General features: G+C 35.5%; 1 protein-coding gene across 2 annotated transcripts in view; it reads right to left on the bottom strand.

Annotated features, from left to right (window-relative positions):
• The window catches only part of Duox (dual oxidase), a 458,692-nt gene that overhangs the window by 41,318 nt on the left and 398,183 nt on the right, over positions 1-19,191 (bottom strand). For both annotated transcript variants that reach the window (XM_081740305.1, XM_081740304.1), the window contains 3 exons: positions 17,927-19,020; positions 14,365-14,528; positions 10,410-10,784 (listed from right to left, as the gene is read on the bottom strand). In XM_081740305.1, the coding sequence (XP_081596431.1) occupies positions 10,410-10,784; positions 14,365-14,528; positions 17,927-19,020 (1,633 nt within the window). The remainder of the gene's footprint in view (positions 1-10,409; positions 10,785-14,364; positions 14,529-17,926; positions 19,021-19,191) is intronic.

Here is a 19,191-nt window from a genome sequence, read left to right as displayed (position 1 = left end):
TTTTTTTTTTTTTAAGTCATGCATAACCAAAATTGTTTTCTACTTTTACGTGCGACTTGATTAATGAAAGAATGTCTTTAAAATGTTTATTAGTATGTTTTTCTATTATTATTGTTAATGTTTGCATCCTTGGCATAGGATGTTTATTTTGTAAGGTACCGTATGGTGCGTTTCTATACTACTAGGGTATATAAAAATTTAGTTTCCTATGCGATACATTAAACAGCACTTTTTTTAAAAAAAAATAAAAATTACTACCGAATATAGAGTATTTCTCCGCTAATAAGAGGGAGACAGATTGAGGATACCAAACACCCCTACCATTGATTGAGAAATATTTCGGTGTCGACACTGATGAACAACATTTACATTTGAATTTGAATGTTTTATGGGCTTTAGGCAATTGATTCAGACCGGGATACATGGGGGACAGAATGTTGGAAGCAAGTAGTCCAGTCCCTAGTTTGAATGCCTGGAATGAATAAGGACTCTTCCCTCCTTGGTAAAACCTGCCGGAATCTGAAGCAATATCAAAGAAACACTGCTTCGAAAAGAGAGGGAGCAAACATGCATAAATAGATAGTCCGAGTCGGATTTAGGTTTCGTGGGGCCCCAAGCTGTTTAAGGTAATGGGGTCCTTTATGTGTCCAGATGAACATAGGCACCCTACATACAGAAATGAACAAACTAGAGATAATTTAGGAAGCAGACCAGCAGAAGGAGCCCCATTAATTACATGAACGTAGGCTACACAGCAGGAAGCATTGTTGCTACGTATATATACATTTTATTTTATTTTTTTTAATTATCTTATATTTTAGAAATGTATATCCAGTTTTTCTTTAGATTTTTCGGCCCCAAGAGAGCAGGGCCCTAAGCTATAGCTTGTTTAGCTTATACGTAAATCCGGCACTGTAAACAGTATACACATACAGGCGCGGATCCAAAGGTGGCTATAGAGGCTATAGCCCCCCCCCCCTTGACGTTCAGGTATACACTGGATAAAATGGACTTCAATCCTGTTTACTCTGGATAAAGAGAAACTATGGTTTAGCTCCTCCCTTGATCATATCCTGGATCCGCCAATATATATATATATAATGTTTGTGTTTAGTATGTTGTACGATGGAAGCTGATGAAAGAGCTTTATATTATTCTTGATTTTTTGACAGGTAAACAAAGAATATTTCGGGGATTAATCTACTCGATTATTATAATAAGATTATAATAATGTATTTTATTTTTTCTCTTGTATGTATATTCTCAGTCCTGCAGGAAGTTTTCATTTCTTTCTTGGAATAGATAAACGAAGACTTTGGTTCGGCTTCTCCTTCACAAATCTCTGTCGAAAGGTTGACTTTATCCCTACCAACACAAATTACTTCTTCTCATAGAAACCATCTACAAATACACTGTACTGCTGAAACAGAAACCATCAACTAAAGAGGTCATAAATTTTGCTATTCCTCGTGTTTGAAGTTCCCGTTCTTCACGACTTCCTTTCTCCCGCCCCTGTTAAGAAGTTCAAAATAGGTTTTCAAAAGGACTGGCTCCCGCTGAGAAGGAAAGTGGGATGAGGAATGACTATAGTGCCATCTAGCAGTTAGACGACCAAGTACGTGAACACGAAAAAATCTGATTTCTGATTTCTGTAGATTCAATAATGAAGGATATAATTTCTCATCGATTGTGTAATGGATGTCATTGGAAACAGCGAAAAAATAGTACAGTAGCGCACAAATACAAAGGTAGTATTCCATTCTCAAAAAAGTCCGAAGTTTTTAGCTCTTTTCCTTACTGTAAAAGAACAGAAGACTTTTCCCTCTAATTTTGATCATTTTCTTATGGGAATTTGGATTATAATTATCTGTATTTATAAGAAGAAAATATCATGCACAGCGTTCAAATTGCACCTTTAAAATGAGATGCATCATATTGAGTGAGCTATTGAGACATTTTTGCGAAAGAACGAAATGAAACCATGATTTGCCTAAAAAATGGTTGAGATCCCATGTTAAATTGAACACCAATCTTCCGGCCGCTGTGGCGCACTCCTTCTCCCTCTTAAGGATCTTTTTTTTTTTTTTTTTTTTTTTTCACGATCCAGCGAATTACTTATCAATAGAAGAATCGTGACTAACTCAATCTAGTTCTCAACAGTTATAACAAAAAACAAATTGCTACAATGCCCGACACGGATATCCGTGTGGTACGCTAACATCAAGGAAACAAGCAACTAGAAAAAGAAAAATATGAAAATTGCTTACTTAGCTCCGAACTTGAGAGTTTATACATTCTTGAGAACGAAACACATACATGCATTTTCGTAATATGTCTACTTATTTTAACAGCTGTACTTTCAAAAGGATTTATTTTATTTATTATTTTTTAATTCTTACGTGCCTCAATCACAAAGGGAACAACGCATGCTTTTCGAGTCACGATTCATCAACGACTGTTGGCCTCAGACACTGACAAGATTTACTGCGGGTGGTCGGGTAGTAATCAACATTTTTATTGAGTCTGTACATATAACTAGTTAAGAAACACGCACGCAAACTTCTGCTTTTACATTTATGCGGATCATCATCGTTCAATGGTACTTGTCTTAACGGAAACAGTTGATGAATATCAATTTTAGCCAAGATGTAGAAAGTCGAAAGTTACGAAGAGTTCGTTGTTAGGAATTCTTTATCGGAAGTGGCAGAACAACTACTTCCGGATTTAACGTTGACCACTTTAAAGTAAAACGGTGATAGATAGCGTCTGCAATCAATTAAGCGTCCCAAGAATAAATACCATTTCCACTCTAATATCTCTACTTAAACCAGAAGTGGTGGGAATACACTACTACTTGTGGTTCCAATATTGAGAAAATACAGGGTGTCCAATATACAATGCAACCCGGAGTTTGGGATACTAGAATTTTAAACCGGAAACTGTAAGCAAATAATGATTATACCAAACTGAAGCCCTGTTCATTCATATATTTTTAAACTAGGAAGCAACAATTCAAGTACACTGAGAACCAGACAGTGTTGCCAGATGTAACCGAAAGTGATAAAACTTTTACTTACATGCACCCGGCAACACTGCTGTTCATTGAATCAAAACTGGGGCACTTCCAGAATCTGCCGTAGAACTGACAATTGAGTTCGTGATGAATAGCTTATATTTATTTCTTAAGGTTTTATGCCAAATATTGTCTTCTCAATTTATGGAATGGATCCATCAGAGAATTTCCAAAAGAACTGATAACTAAAGGAATTCTCATGATCTGAACAAATATATTAGTAAGATTAAATATCTGCGCGCTAGTTCAGTAAAACACCAAATGAGGCCCCTCTAGAAAAAATAAAATGTTTATGGAAGCTTTAAATTCTCCGGGGAGATCCGAATTTCATGTTTTTAGAAGACCAACTACATAATTTTCTAGGAGGGAAATGATAAACATTAATGCTTCCCATTCTCCCGTGGAAAAGTTGAAAGTTATGGAGCTGGAAATCGTGTAACTAATGTAATGTCTCGAAAACTTATCATTTTCTACTGGAAGAGCTAGGTTTCGTCTCGTATAATTATCTCTAAACTTCTTTTGTCCCGTTTACCTTCAATTAAACTTTTTTCGTCTTGTGGGGAAACTCTATTGAGGACAATGGTGCATGGAAGCTCCTCCTTTCCGATAAGTGCAATGTAATAATAATAATAATAATAATAATAATAATAATAATAATAATAATAATAATAATAATAAACACTACGATATTCTTAAAACAAGAATTTTTGTTATGGAATGTCTTATTTTGAAAACAATGAAGTCTTCATTTCCAAAGGCAAGCAGTTAACATGTAAACTAGTACTGTGCCGCTTTCACCAACGAGATAAGCAAACTTACACTAGGTCCTATGTTAAATAATAGGTCATCTGACTCCACAAAACACTGATTAAGGCTAAAGATATAAAAATAGTTATACAACGCTTGCAAGAAAGGAAAAAAAAAATGTGTGTCACTTTTGTTCCAAGGACGTGATCGGCAGAAACCTGCCATCATTAAGAGATCAGATAGTGGTTGACCCGAAGCTCGAAGAAGTCACGGAAAATATCCACTTTTTCTTTTTCTCGTTTTGCATATTTATTCCGTGTACAGTACATTGGGAAAGAATGTAAATTGCGAGTTATTTTATCAGCACTCGACGCGCCGTATTTTCTGAAATTTTAAGATACAATTTTCAAGGATTGTTATTGCTAACGCTTTTGATATTCAAAATACTCAACAAAAATTACTTCAACTGATATTAACGTTTACATCAGGATGCAAAAAAAGTCCACACATTAAAAAGAAAGTTCATCATTAAACTAATCTGGTATGTTAAAAAAAAAAAAAAAAAAAAGTTGTGTCCTTAAGGTGCTCGGTATAAGGACCCAGGATTGTCCAATCACAGCAGGGAGCTATGGTATAACTACCGTGGTTCGACATGAGAACACCAACCGAGAGAGAGACAGAGAAAGAGAGAAACCGAGAGAGAGAGAGAGAGACAGAGACAGAGAGAGAAAGAGAGAGAGAGAGAGAGAGAGAGAGTGGCGTAGTGGAGGCCCCGGGTTCGAGTTCCAATCGAAAACATTACTTTATGTCCCACGGTTATGCCGGCTATGATGAGAAATGAATGAAATATTGGAATGAAAAAAGTAGGAGGAAAAGGGAGAACCCCAATAAAACCTACATACCCGGCGTTTGTCCACCACAAAGCTCACTTGGCGCGAGCTGAGATCGAACTAAGGATCCCATGCACTAGAGGTAACGCGAGTCCCAATCCAGTCAGACAATTTTTCACTGTGTGCAGGGTGTCTACTAAAATTCCAAAATGAAATTTCTTGACCTTTTCTTTATAAAATCAAAGTTTGGTAACATTCTCACGAGCGAAATTGGGTGCGAATTAGGTCGAATGTTCATGCATGCGGTAGAAACGTGCTTTGCCTGCGATTTGGTAGCGTCTAAAGCCGATCACAGACATTTTTGGATATGCATTTTCACATTTTATAGAGCAAAATTTTCCAGTGTGTACTTATATTTGTACAGATTTTTAAAAAATCGTGACCCAAAAGCTAACTTTCGTGACTTTTTCTTGATTTTCATTACTGTTTTCTAATTTCTTGACTTTTTGGAGACTTTTGTGACCGATCGACACCCTGGTGTGTGTTATAAACTAATTCAGTTACATCAAATTAAATGAATGGTGCTTATTTCGAATCTTTCCAACTTGATGGCGTTCTGATCTTTCGGTGCGTGTGTTCCAGTTACTTTCATTGTAGGAAATTATAGTCAAATAAGCTTGCTTACGTGATCATGTGTAAAACTAGACATTGTTACTATTATAGTATGTATTTAAAAGTTTCCAATTTGTTGTTAGCAGGGATTTCAAATTTTATTCTGGCAGAAATACAGGCAGTAATTATGAGAATTAAGATTTTTACATGAAAACCGCCTCCAGTCATTTCTGACTTCTACATTTCTTTCCGTACAGCCTAATTGACTGCGCATAGTAGTCATTTTATTAATTGGCCTCAACTATGGGAGTAATTACGTATAAAACTAAATTGGTTTTCTTTCTTTAATAATCGAGAAACTTCTAAAATTCAGCTAATTCACATATTTAGTTCAAAGCAAATAGGATAATTACGATAAATTATGTACGTCAACGTCTTATCGTTTATTGTGTAAAATTGTTAGCGTCTCGTTCTCATAGGAGCGCAAGTTTCAACTTTGGGTCGATTCTACCTAATTCATCCCCAAGCAATAGAATATTTCATAAACCCCAAAAGGAACCACATGTCAGGAGTCTATAAAAGACAATGAACGTACGAAAGCAAAGTTGGAGCAGATAGGAAATAAATTTCGAGCTCGCTTACTTCAGCGCGAAAAAGAGTTGAGTTGAGTTGAGTTTAACGTCCCGTTCAGCAGCGAGGCTATATGAGACGTGGACCTACTGATTAACGTGGAATCCGAACCACATGAGCTCCCGCCGGGAATCGAACCCGGGCCTCCCACGCCAAAGGCGCGTACGCTAACCGCTTAGCCACGGAGGGGCTCCTCAGCGCGAAAAAGAAAGAAAGAAAAAGTGTAAGAGTGAAAGAAAGAGAACTGTACTAATAGTCATTTGTGTCTACATAAATTTTAATGAAAACAGATCCTATATTAGTGTTCACAGTTCCATGCCAATTCTACGCAAATAGACTGCTGGTTATTGGAACTATGTAGCACCTATACTACAATTATCAAGTTCCATACAGTGGCGGGTCTAGAAGATAAAAACTGGGGAGGAGGCTACCAGAATCCAGACTATGATAGGTATATCATGACCTTACTATAAGCTTTCAAAAATATATAAACAATAGCTTAAATTATTTTTGTCACTTTGAAAATTGGGGAGCCTAGGCCCCCTGGCCCCGGGCTAGATTCGCCACTGGTTCCATAATTGCTTTAAAACTTTCAGTGCTGTTATAACCGAAACCATGAAATGAAAGAAAAATAGAAAGAAAAGAACCTTCGAAGTTATTGTAACATTGTAACTGTCAAGCATTTTTGTAGTTCTCCGCTTTAAGAAATTTTATTACTCCATATTTTAAAAGCTTTGTCAGACCAATCTGAAGATTGTCGGACCAGTATCTTGTTAATCTTAACTATCTATGCCATGAATTAAGGAATTTTAAGTAAATTCTTTACATTTTTAATTTTTATTAATTTTTTTTAAAATATAAATTGAAACTATGTCAGTGTAATCACAGCAGTCATTTGGATGTAGGATTCCAGTATGTGCTATATACATTATAACATGTACTCAGCTACTATATCAAGAACATTGGTACCTAGCAGATTTAAGACTGGCCGAGACGGGCCATTAGCCAGAAGACCTAAATGCACCTTGGAAAATCATTTTTGAAGTGCACCAAATTGTTCAGTTCATCTGTATTTCAAGAAAATTCATTTATTATTATTATTATTATTATTATTATTATTATTATTATTATTATTATATTGTTCAAGAGGGCTTCAATCTTTGAAAGTATGTCACTTCCTCATTAAATTGTTTGCCTATAAACACAACAAACTATTGTAAATTGCAGTAAATAGTAAGTAAAGTAACAATAGAGATGAGGTTCCTCTTGATCAGAAATGACCATTTCTTGAGGAAAAAAAAAAAAAAACACCGGAGTTTTACGTCATTCTGCAACAAAGCTCAATTCCTTCTGGCACTGAAATGTTTTCTGCTTTCTAGTTCAAAGTTTTGCCACATGTAATCAGAGACTGAACAACTGGTCCTTGTGAATGGGAAAATAGGATTTGCGTTCGAAGGTAGATGCAATGTGTACACGCTGGAAACAATATCCATAGCCAGAAACGGCACATTATGCGCTAGAGGGTTAATACTTCTCAACCAAATAGAAACTACTATAAAGGAAGTTAAATTATTTTGAAATAGTGCAATAATATGAAGTGGCTCTAATAAACAAACAATAATTCACGGGATGTTCCTCCCAAGAAAGTCTATACGGCACGACCAACATCTAAACATGCTAACTTTCTCTATAGATGTAAGCACCCTACTACTAATCCGCCATACCAGGATACCAAAAATTTTTCGACTACCGAAAAGCACAAACTAGTTTACCGCAAAAGAAAATTGTAAAACAGTCAATATCTGCAGTGTTTCTTCCAGGTGTATTTTCGGGGAGCTTATCCAAGGAAGTAAGAAAAATTTGTTATTGTCAATATATCAAAGACATAATATTGTAATCGAGATTTGACTGTACTGCTCCTTAGTTAACGAAGGAAGTTTAATTCACTGGCGTACGCAATGGGATTCAGAGTTTTAACTCCCCTGAACAAGATGGTATGCAACAAGAATTTTAGGAAAATCAAAAATGGATCAAAAGACTGCATTCTTGGACAATAATTAGCTTTTGTTTGAAAGGCCACAAAATTTCTGAACGGCCCCTAAATTGAGTTTTCGTTCAGTTAACTGAAAGTTTAGGTTCGGCTACACCAGGGGTGTAGCCAGCAGGTTTGTGTAGGGGGGGCCCGTCGTTTTTGAGGGGGGGGGGGCAGCTACCATATACAAAGCAAAAAACAAGTGTTGCTACTAGTGTTTTTGAGGTCTGAAAGAAAGGAAAATTTTGGTTTTCTTCTGGAAAACTAAATACTCTATTTTAGCTTATTATTATTATTATTATTATTATTATTATTATTATTATTATTATCCACAAATTATATTCAAGATAGTTTTTATTATGCTTAATCAAGAACTACTGCCCGGGACCAAACGCTATACTTTTGTGCATAACTATAAAGGTAACCAAGAAAGTTCTGTCCCTTTTCGTGGAAGTCTGTGTTCAATTGGACCTCACACCGTGAGTTGAATGCGCGTGGAGATAAGGCGAACGTCAGTTGTTGGTGTGGGTATATCCAACATACTACCTGGTTGTGGCAATTCAGACACACCGTGAACTTGCGTAAAGACAGAGGGAACATGGGACATCCACAGAGCGTCATAAGAGCATGTATGCTGAACGAGTTCAAATGGAGGTCAAACGCCGCTGTAGCGGGACAGACTATATGCCAGGCTTTTGGTGAAGATGTCGTGACGACGCGGACATTGCAGCGATGGTTTAACAAGTTTAAGGACGATGACGAAACACTCGAAAACACCACGTGCCAGAAGACCAACACATGTACAAAGAGGAACTGGGACTACAATTCAGTGTGTGGAGAAACCATTCGGCAGCATATCCATCAACTTGTGAAGCACTACAAGTTGGGTCAATGGGTCTCACATATTTTGACTCCGTGCCAGAAGGCAACGCGGCAGTCCCTGTGTTTATTTACTGTTTCGGAGCCATTTCTGGACAGGGCGTTGACATGTGATAAAAAGTGTGTCCAATACGAAATTCCACGGCGTCGTCATCATTGGTTAGCATCCCATGAACCGATTTCAAAACAGCCGAAACCAGCACTGTGCCAGAATAAGGTCCTTCTGTGTGTTTGGTGCATCGTGCATCGGGAACTACTACCAGCTGGTCAGAGTATCAATGCAACTGTGTAGTGTCAGCAGTTGAGCTGTGCTCAACAAAAACTCAAAACTCTGGAGCCATCGCTTCTGAATTGCAAATGCGTCCTCGTTTACGGGACAACGCTAAGTCCCACGTGGCTAAGATGACTTAGGACACCATTTTCCGCCTTGGATGGTAAACAATATTGCAACCACTATATTCCCCGGGTATTGCACCGTCCGATTATCACCTGTTCCATTCTTTGAACAATCACCTTAGAGGACGCTAATCCCTAGTAAAAGTCCAAAATACACCTGATACTTTCTTCGTTTCACGGCCCACCAAGTTCTACCGCGATGGATTCCATGGCCTTCCAGAACATTTTCAGAAGGTCGTCGATGCTGATGGGGACTATTTTTGATCTTCCATGTTAGGTGACATATCAATGTTGGAAGGTGGTGGGTGAAAAAGCAACAAAACTTTTCTTGGTTACCTTTATATTTAAATTTAGTACCTTGTATACAGAACCTATCTACACAAGATTGATTTTCTTTGAAATTTCACTTAATTTCTTTACGGTTTCCTGACAAAAATATTTATTATTCGTGACTAAAAAAACATAATTATTTTATTACACTGAATAGAAACAAAAGAGAGCGCGAATGAAATCCAAATTGAATAAAAGCATTGTTTCTCGCCAAATTTTCAATTCTCTATGTCTTTTAAAACACTTGTTAAAGCATATAAAATATATTGTACTTACAAATCAGTTTAATATCTTTGTTTTATGGCTGTATTTGTGGTACTTTGTTAAAACGTTTGTCTTCAAACTGTCAAATATAAATCGCAGTAAATTGTGTAATCTGCTGTCACACAAAAAAGTATCCTTTTTTTTTTTGATCGGTATGAAAAAAAAAAAACAATATTTCTCCTTACTATTTTACCATAAATTATTAATTGTCAATGAATTTTGTTACTTTTAAATGAATGAAGCGAGATAATTTTACTATGATGTTTTAAAAGCTGGTCATTTGGGGGGGCCAGGAAACCATTTGGGGGGGCCCGGCCCCGATGGCCCCCCCCTTGGCTACACCCCTGGGCTACACTATATTTAATTCTACAGACATAAGCCTACAAGAAACTTTTGACTAATACAGTATATTAATATACATAATATATATTAATATACATAAACGAACCCTGAAATTATGTAAACTTGGAATCTTGAATTTCCTCCCTTTAACTTCTGCGTACATCACCGTTTCCATTACATTACTCTAATACAGTCGGTAATAAGCGGACACCTATTTACAACGGAAGTTACCAATTCATCAGATCAAGATTATTTCACTGCAAAACATTCCTACCTGTTATAGTTTGGAACAGCCAGAACGTTATTCCTGGCTTGTAATCTGAGGGGAAGTGGACTTCTCGAGTGAGGCACTTGAGATGTTCAATAGGCTGCGTAGAGACATGGTAGAAGTTTACGATGTGTCCCACAGTATGCACTAGAGAAAAGAACAGCGCAGTGCAGGCAGCAATCTTGTGGAACTGGATATGGGCATCAAGCGGTATGTATTGTTGAATGGAAAATTCCTTCAGTTTCGTCAGAAGATTTCGAGACATTGTCAGAAGTAGAAGGCTGTAGCAGAAGGACAAAGAAGCGGCAGAACCTCTGGTGATAGCAATTCCAACACCCATGATATGACGCAAATCCGTGTGCTCCGCCATGAAAGAGTAATCTGTAATAAAGGTAACATTAATTATCTACAGCTACTGGTAAATGAATAATTAATATTTTGTTATAACTTGTACCATTAGACATTTGTGATTAGTTACTTCAGCATTTCTCAAGTTTTCATAACTTTCTGGAAATTTGTATGTAACTATTATAAGTAGAACAATGGAAACACGCTCTGCGTATTATTTTTCGTGGCGTTCCGACATAATAAGTCAGAATGCCTCTATGTAAGAGAAAATTTAATTCACTTGTAAAACTTTTAATGTTGTAATTAAGCCAATTTCAGTTCTTTTATATGGTATAGGCTACCTTAATTTTCAATGTTATATTTCAATCCAGCTTCCAAATATCAATTTTTATATGTCTTAACAACACCTTACGTATGATCTCTGGCTTGCTGGTCTAACTTATTACGTCAGGTAATTTACTCGGATAGAAAAAACAAAACTTAGTGATACATCGTCTGTGTATATGGGTTTCTCTAATTTCAAAGCTACTGAATAGAATTTTATTCAAACCTTCGGTTAATTATAGACAACATGTACTGCCTTACGTATGATATTTGTAGTTTTAAAAAGTAAAAACAATCCATGTCCCAAAACAGAGTAATTATTTAATTTCTGTTTAATAATTTTGATGGTATCCCTAGTAAGACTATTCATGGCTTTGGATTAATTGTTTTAACAAAAGAGACACTGACCAAAGCTTAAAACTTTACTTTATTTTAAATTATAATTTGTAACTGTTTCGGATATCTAGCATATCCTTCTTCAGACACGATCGAAATTAATGAAAATACAGACAGATCGTGTCTGAAGAAGGATATGCTAGATATCCGAAACAGTTACAAATTATAATTTAAAATAAAGTAAAGTTTTAAGCTTTGGTCAGTCTCTCTTTTGTTAAAATGGTATCCCTACTTGAATCTACTGTATTCACATACAAGAATCCAAAAGAAAAAAATGAAATCTAAGTTTTATGTCCCACAGTTACGCCGGCTAGGCTTAAAGAACTGTGATGAGGAATGCATGCAATAGTAGAATGAAGAAAGTGGGAGGAAACGGGAGAACCCCGAGAAAACCCACGCACACTGTGTTTGTCCTCCACAGTTCACTTGGCTTGAACGGGAATCGAACCAGGGACCCCACTCACTAGAGGTGAACGCTCTATCACTGAGCCACCGCGGCCCTAATAATCCAAAAGAGAAGTAATTTATATTTGGTAGGTACGATAGGTAAGTAACGTGATGAGCGTTCACCAACCTTACTCTCAAACTCAGTACGAGGAATCAAATGCTTTTTAGACATTATAAAATTGTTCATTTTCAGACTATATTAAAATTTTTAGATATCAAAAAATAATTTACTTTCTTTACACAGAAATACCAAGAATTTTACCTTTTATTACGAGGGTTGGGGCAAAAGTCATGGCAACTATTTTTTTTCTTGCAGATATGTAAGTGGATCACAAACTTCTGTGTGTCGTGTGGAAGTTCTGCATGCATAGTGTGTATGTAGAATAACAGATGGCTCTGTGATAGCTGGTAGTAGCACAAAGAGGCCTGTGAAATCAGTCAGTTGGTGAGTCGTGCGAGATGGGAGTAACCCGTGTTGAGCATCGCGCTTACATCAAAATAGCCGTTCTCCGAGGGTGAAATGCGATGGAATGTCACAGTGAATTAGTGGAAGTGCTTCGTAATAATGCCTTACCATACTGGACACTAGCACAGTGGGTAGGAAAGTTTCAGCAAGGACGTGTGTCAATCAGTGATGAGCAACGTTCGGGACGACCTGTCAGTGTGCGGACCGACGTGGCACGTGTCGTCATCTACCCACCGTACTCTCCTGACATATCGTCCCGTGACTTTGATCTCATTCGAAAGATTAAGGAACCACTATGTGGTAGGCGGTTTGCAACACGCCAGGATATTGCTAATGCTGTGCGCGAACAGGTGACCCGATTCACACATGGTGTGGCAAATGTTGAGGCGGATGGTATTCAACGCCTCCCACATCGTTGGCAGCGCGTGGTGCAAGTAGCAGGGGACTACCTTGAGGGTCTCTAGGCTCAGGTTTGTCATGTCAACTGTATGCATACTGTGTTGTCATTCTTTTGCACCGCGAAGGCCATATAGCCCTGTATACTATCGTAATAAATTAGTGTGTTACGATATTTCAGTGGTATTCATTGTCCACACATGTAGTTAACACCTTGTCCTTTCGTATGTATAAGTCAGATTTTCCAACCGGACTGGTATCTTCAAGAAAAAAAATAGTTACCATGACTTTTGCCCCAACCCTCGTATTTTCTAGAAGAATATGACAAACTTAGATCAGTGTATCAGAGTATTTGCTTTTTAGGCAGATCCAAAAACTTAGTTCCTTTCTCCTTTTCTAGATTCGAATATTAAAATTTTTATTGTGATATATTAAAACTTGTTTAATTTTTGCTTTAGATAGAAAAATAATTTTTTTAAAGGCAAATACCAGACTTTTTTTTCTTTTTAAGAAAGACTAATATCGAACTTTTTTTTTTTTTTAACTGAACAGCAAAAAGAATTCACGTTTTAGATGGCACAAAACTTATTTGTTTAGACAGATACCTAACCTTTCTTTCTTTGAGACAGACCGAAACTTTCCCTTTTCCTTTAAGACGAAGATACCAAAACACTTCTCTCTTCATATAGAGATGGAGACCAGAAATATGGTTTTGAGATCAGGAATTTATAATTTTTTTTTAGACTCAGTAGTTACCTAACGAGTTGCTTGATTGAAGTTGAGGAATCATCAGGTGACATCAAATTGACGAGTTTTATAATTATTTGCATATATTTGGTATTTATCAACACAACAGGCATAATACCAATTACAGAGTTGGTGTGTTACAAAAAAGAAAAAAAATTACAATGGTTTTCTTAAATATGTAGTTCATATTACAGATGTCAATTTCTTTGTGTTCGATACATATTTTTGTTATAAGGAGAGCATATTCTCCAGTTTGATGGTTTCAATAATACATTGGTACTTGCTTTATTGCAATGGAACAGACCACAGTTATCAGCATGAGTTAAGTGTCGGAACATGAAAATTTATTGTGGATATGAGATCCGTACAATTAAACTTGTTTTTGCACTATTTTATGAAGAAAAATGAGATGTATCACGTTTCACCTTTGTTCAAGTGTAGGAGTACAGAAGTTTTCTATTAATGTTAGATAATTTTCTAAGATGGATTATCTTATATAGAGAAATATGAAGAACTGAGTGTATTTTAAAGTCTTTGAAGTGTTAAATCTATGTGTAATGTATGCACAGGCAAACTTTAAAAATTGTGCGAATATTACCAACACTGTGTCTACAAATTTAATGTCATATAATCTCAGTGCTGAAAAGAAATGCTGAACTCTTATAAGGTTGAGAATTAACCTAAACTTCATCTCATTTGTAGTAATGGCTGTATGATCGTTAGATACTTGAAATTTAATTCAGAAGCTCATATGACAAATGTACTTAAGAAAAATAAAACTTACTCTATTTCAACAACATTTAAATTCTAAAAGTAAAGAAATCAACTTATACTTACGAATAAACCGCTCTACGAATAAAGCAATTGTGATGACGTAAAAAACAAACAAATAGAATATATTTTGACGATTTTCTTCCAAAAATGTCGTAATGCAATCCCATTTTTTTAATAACCAATGTTTATTTCTTTCTTGAATAGATTCGATGTGAAAACTGGTCATTCTGCAAAAATACGAAAACAGTAAATAGCATTAGTATTAAATGTTTCACAAGTTTCAACACAAGAACAATAATATTACCAATTACGATAATGCATTCGTACATGAAGTCAATGAAACATTGGAAAGTATTCTATTGGGCAATTCCGAATAATGGAATGTGAAAAATATCAAAGCAAAACAAACCAGGTTACTCTTTGGTACAGTCTGCACCAAAGTGTACCAAAGTTTATTGTGAAACTACGCCTAACAGCCCAGGGAATCAACATAACGTCTAAGTAACACGAATCACACTAGGAGAAACCTCTGCGTCCTCCCCTACACACTTATTTTGGAGCAAAAGACTTCGTCGTTTCACAATAAACTTACCTGCTCATGTTGCAGGTTTTTTGCTGCGGACTGTACCAAAATGTTAACCATCGACTTAGGTATTGAGCAACACAAATATCATCTCTCTATGACTTAACGCTTCCCGAGATAGGGTTCCCTAAATTTCTCGCAAAAATTCTATCACTTTCTCAAATAGTTTTTGATGCTCTATCGAATAGAGGGCTCAAAAAATTCTCAAATAACAAACACACAGACAGACACACACACACAGAGAGAGAGAGAGAGAGAGAGAGAGATAAAAGAGAGAGATAAAGAGAGAAAAAAGAAAAAAGAGAGAAAAAAGAAAAAAGAGAGAAAAAGAAAAAAGAGAGAAAAAGAAAAAGAGAGAAAAAGAAAAAGAGAGAGAAAGAAAAAGAGAGAGAAAGAAAAAGAGAGAGAAAGAAAAAGAGAGAAAGAAAAAGAGAGAAAAAGAAAAAGAGAGAAAGAAAAAGAGAGAAAGAAAAAGAGAAAAAGAAAAAGAGAAAAAGAAAAAGAGAAAGAAAAAGAGAGAAAGAAAAAGAGAGAAAGAAAAAGAGAGAAAGAAAAAGAGAAAAAGAAAAAGAGAAAAAGAAAAAGAGAAAAAGAAAAAGAGAAAAAGAAAAAGAGAAAAAGAAAAAGAGAAAAAGAAAAAGAGAAAAAGAAAAAGAGAAAAAGAAAAAGAGAAAAAGAAAAAGAGAGAAAAAAGAAAAAATAGAAAAAATAGAAAAAAGAAAAAAGAGAAAAAGAAAAGAGAGAAAAAGAAAAAAAGAGAAAAAAGAGAAAAAGAGAAAAAGAAAAAAAAGAAAATTCAGTAAAGAACTTCTTAAAGTCGTTGAAAATGTTCTAACAGATCGAAAATCTCTCGAATTAAGATAAATATCGAACAAAGGACATTCTACTTATTAGTTTGCACCGGAACAAATAGTCGTTATATAAGTGATCCAAAAACTATTATGGAACCTCTTAGCTTAAATTATTTATATTTCCTGCACGTTTTATGAAGGAAATCAAGGTCAGTACTAATTTTATACTAAATATGCATTAATTGAAAATTTGTAGCGAAGTGATTGACCTTTATTGATTATTCATAGATTTTTTTAGTGCATTATTTTCGTGAACGAATACGACATGCAAACAGTTGAATTTGGCATATCAAGGAAAAGCAAAATGGCTTTGAAAAAAATTTTGTGTTCGCAGAACAAAACTAAAAGGGCTTTACCCTATTTCTAATGCTGAAAATTCTATTTTCCATTGTTTACAATAATTCGCGCATCAAATGCTTTTCCAAGGTTACGTCTATGGGTATCTCGTTTTTCGGTGATTATTCCTCATTATGTCCGATCAGGACATGAGACCCCGTACGACATTCAGCACGCGCTCTCGAATCGCTATGTCGAACTTGAACGATTCATGCATCGTTCATGAACGTTTAAGTCGAGTAAGGAGAAGCTTCGGTCTAAAGAAGCTCTTTCTAAAATTAGAATTGAGCTATTATGAAAATGGATATCTGCTATAACCAAAAAACAATGTAAATTAAAGTTGTCGAAAGTTTCAGTAAACGCAGAATCAGTAAAATACATTCTACAGTTTCTACATTTACTAAACTTTATACTACTTTAATTTACATTCCTTTTGGTTATGGTAATTATCCATTTTAATAATAGCTAAATTCTTATTCTGTAGGACTTCTCTAACCGGAAGAAAAAAGAAAAAAAGAAGGAAGAAAAGAAAAAAAGAAGGAAGAAAAGAAAAAAAAGAAGGAAGAAAGCAGGAAGAAAAGAAAAAAAGAAGAAAGCAGGAAGAAAAGAAAAAAAGAAGGAAGAAAGCAGGAAGAAAAGAAAAAAAGAAGGAAGAAAGCAGGAAGAAAAGAAAAAAAGAAGGAAGAAAGAAGGAAGAAGAAAAAAGAAGGAAGAAAGAAGGAAGAAGAAAAAAGAAGGAAGAAGAAAAAAAGAAGAAAGAAGGAAGAAGAAAAAAGAAGAAAGAAGGAAGAAAAAAGAAGAAAGAAGGAAGAAAAGAAAAAAAGAAGAAAGAAAAAAAGAAGAAAGAAAAAAGAAGGAAGAAAAAAGAAGGAAGAAAAAAGAAGGAAGAAAAAAGAAGGAAGAAAAAAGAAGGAAGAAAAAAGAAGGAAGAAAAAAGAAGGAAGAAAAAAGAAGGAAGAAAAAAGAAGGAAGAAAAAAGAAGGAAGAAAAAAGAAGGAAGAAAAAAGAAGGAAGAAAAAAGAAGGAAGAAAAAAGAAGGAAGAAAAAAGAAGGAAGAAAAAAGAAGGAAGAAAAAAGAAGGAAGAAAAAAGAAGGAAGAAAAAAGAAGGAAGAAAAAAGAAGGAAGAAAAAAGAAGGAAGAAAAAGAAGGAAGAAAAAAGAAGGAAGAAAAAAGAAGGAAGAAAAAAGAAGGAAGAAAAAAGGAAGAAGAAAGAAAAAAGGAATAAAAAGAAGAAGGAAGAAGAAGAACTGTTCTTAAGACGCTTCCCAAATTTGCTCCTCTCCTTACCCTTATTTCCAACACATTTTGCACTAAGTAAAGTGAAACATAATTCTGGACTTCTTTTCCATAGGTATTTAGCATTTGGAAAATATTACTAAATGTAATGAATTGCATTGTAGATATTTTCATTATTATCCAAGAATGTGTCGTCAAATCAATTATGGCGTTGAATTACAATACTACGAACTGCACAAAAATTAAGATAATCTCAAAAGCACTGATTTGTTTACTGAATAGTATTTTACACTAACTACAAAAATAGTTAGTGAAATTGCAATATTAAAAGATCGAAAAAAAACTGATTAAAACAAATTAAGGCCGCGCTACAAGTTGGGATAATAATATTTAAAGGCCGCGCTACACTTTGGAATAATAATATTTAAAGTCTGAACGATCTTGGGTATGCATCTATTTGAACTGTCTAGAAAGACAGAAGATGCAATACACATCAATCAGTTGGATCTAGAATCCAGGACAATGGTTGTTTCACCGGCTACAATAATTCGTGAACTGTATTAGGAGACATAGTTTAGTCACACTGTAGAAATTTTAAAATATATAATTGAACCTTACCTGGCAACATTAGTTGACGTATCGAGAAAATTCTGCTTTGCTCCTTTGCAGTCTAAACCAATGGCAACAAAATCCCCCTTGTACTCTTTCATCATATGTTTGAAATCTTCATAGGTAAGATAGTCCTTATGCTCAAGCCCTGCATTTTTGAACATACCATCAATTAGTTCAGTTACTTGGTTATCAGAGAGACTATTGGTCTTAGCAATTTCCACCAAAGAGCGTAACATCTCAGATAATTCGCCCTTGTCTATGACACCGTTTCTATCATTATCACACATATCAAAGATTATTCTTAGTTTGTCCTCAGTTTTACCTCGAGAAAACAGAACTACAGTATCCAAGAATTCTTGGAAAGAGATACGTCCATCACCGTCTTTATCAACAATATTGAACATTTTCTTCACAAACACTGCATCCGCTTTCATCCCTAAAGCACTAGCAAATTCACTTTTGGACAAAGAAGTACGCATCACCATAATGACATCACTGGTAACATCTTCTAATTTACGCTTTTCACCAGGTTTCAAACCAAAAGTAAGCGCGTACGCTTCTCTAAAGAAGTGTTCGAGACGCTTTTGACGTCTTTCTCTGGTTTCAGCATTGGCTAACATTTGTTCTCGATACGTTGGTAACATTTCTAGTCTTTTCTTATGCGATGCTAAAAAAGTCTCCAACTTTGCTACAAATTTCTTTCTGTTCCCGATAGTATCGAATTCCAGAACTAAATCGTGGTCTTTCGGTACACGAATGAGGACCATTGGTTTCTTCCGTTGATCCTGAGTTTCTTCAATGGTCAATGCGTCCACGCTTTTGAAGTTCACAATACGTAGTTTCTCTCCTTTTCTGTTTACGGTGTATATGACTTCTTCTGGACCAAATTTTACTTTTACTAAGCGTTTGTGGTTTTGATGTAACCATTCTTTTACAACCATTTTATCAACAGATTTGCCATTATTGTTCTCTTCTTGTCGCATCTTCAGGCGTCTTCGTCGACTGTTCTGAAGTTTTACCACTCCGTAACCTGCTCCTGCGCACAAGATTGGCACAAAACATAGGAAGACGCAGGCGTAGATGTAGGCCAATTCGCTGCCCTAGAAAGTAACATTTGAAAAAATGTCAGTCATGAATAACGGAAGTTGGATACAATCAGTAATATTGCAAGATGAACACACTGTCATTAATTCGTCATAATCTTTCTATTCCCTGTACGAAGTAAATTTTGCGACACATTTATGGAGTAGCTTTCACTAACTGAATATCGC

This window comes from Thermobia domestica, chromosome 15 (genome assembly GCF_964235325.1).
Source record: "Thermobia domestica chromosome 15, izTheDome1.hap1.1, whole genome shotgun sequence".
In the NCBI taxonomy this organism is placed as follows: domain Eukaryota; kingdom Metazoa; phylum Arthropoda; class Insecta; order Zygentoma; family Lepismatidae; genus Thermobia; species Thermobia domestica.
The sequence above is the reverse complement of the archived record's forward strand: the minus strand, read 5'-3'. Positions and strand labels throughout refer to the sequence as shown.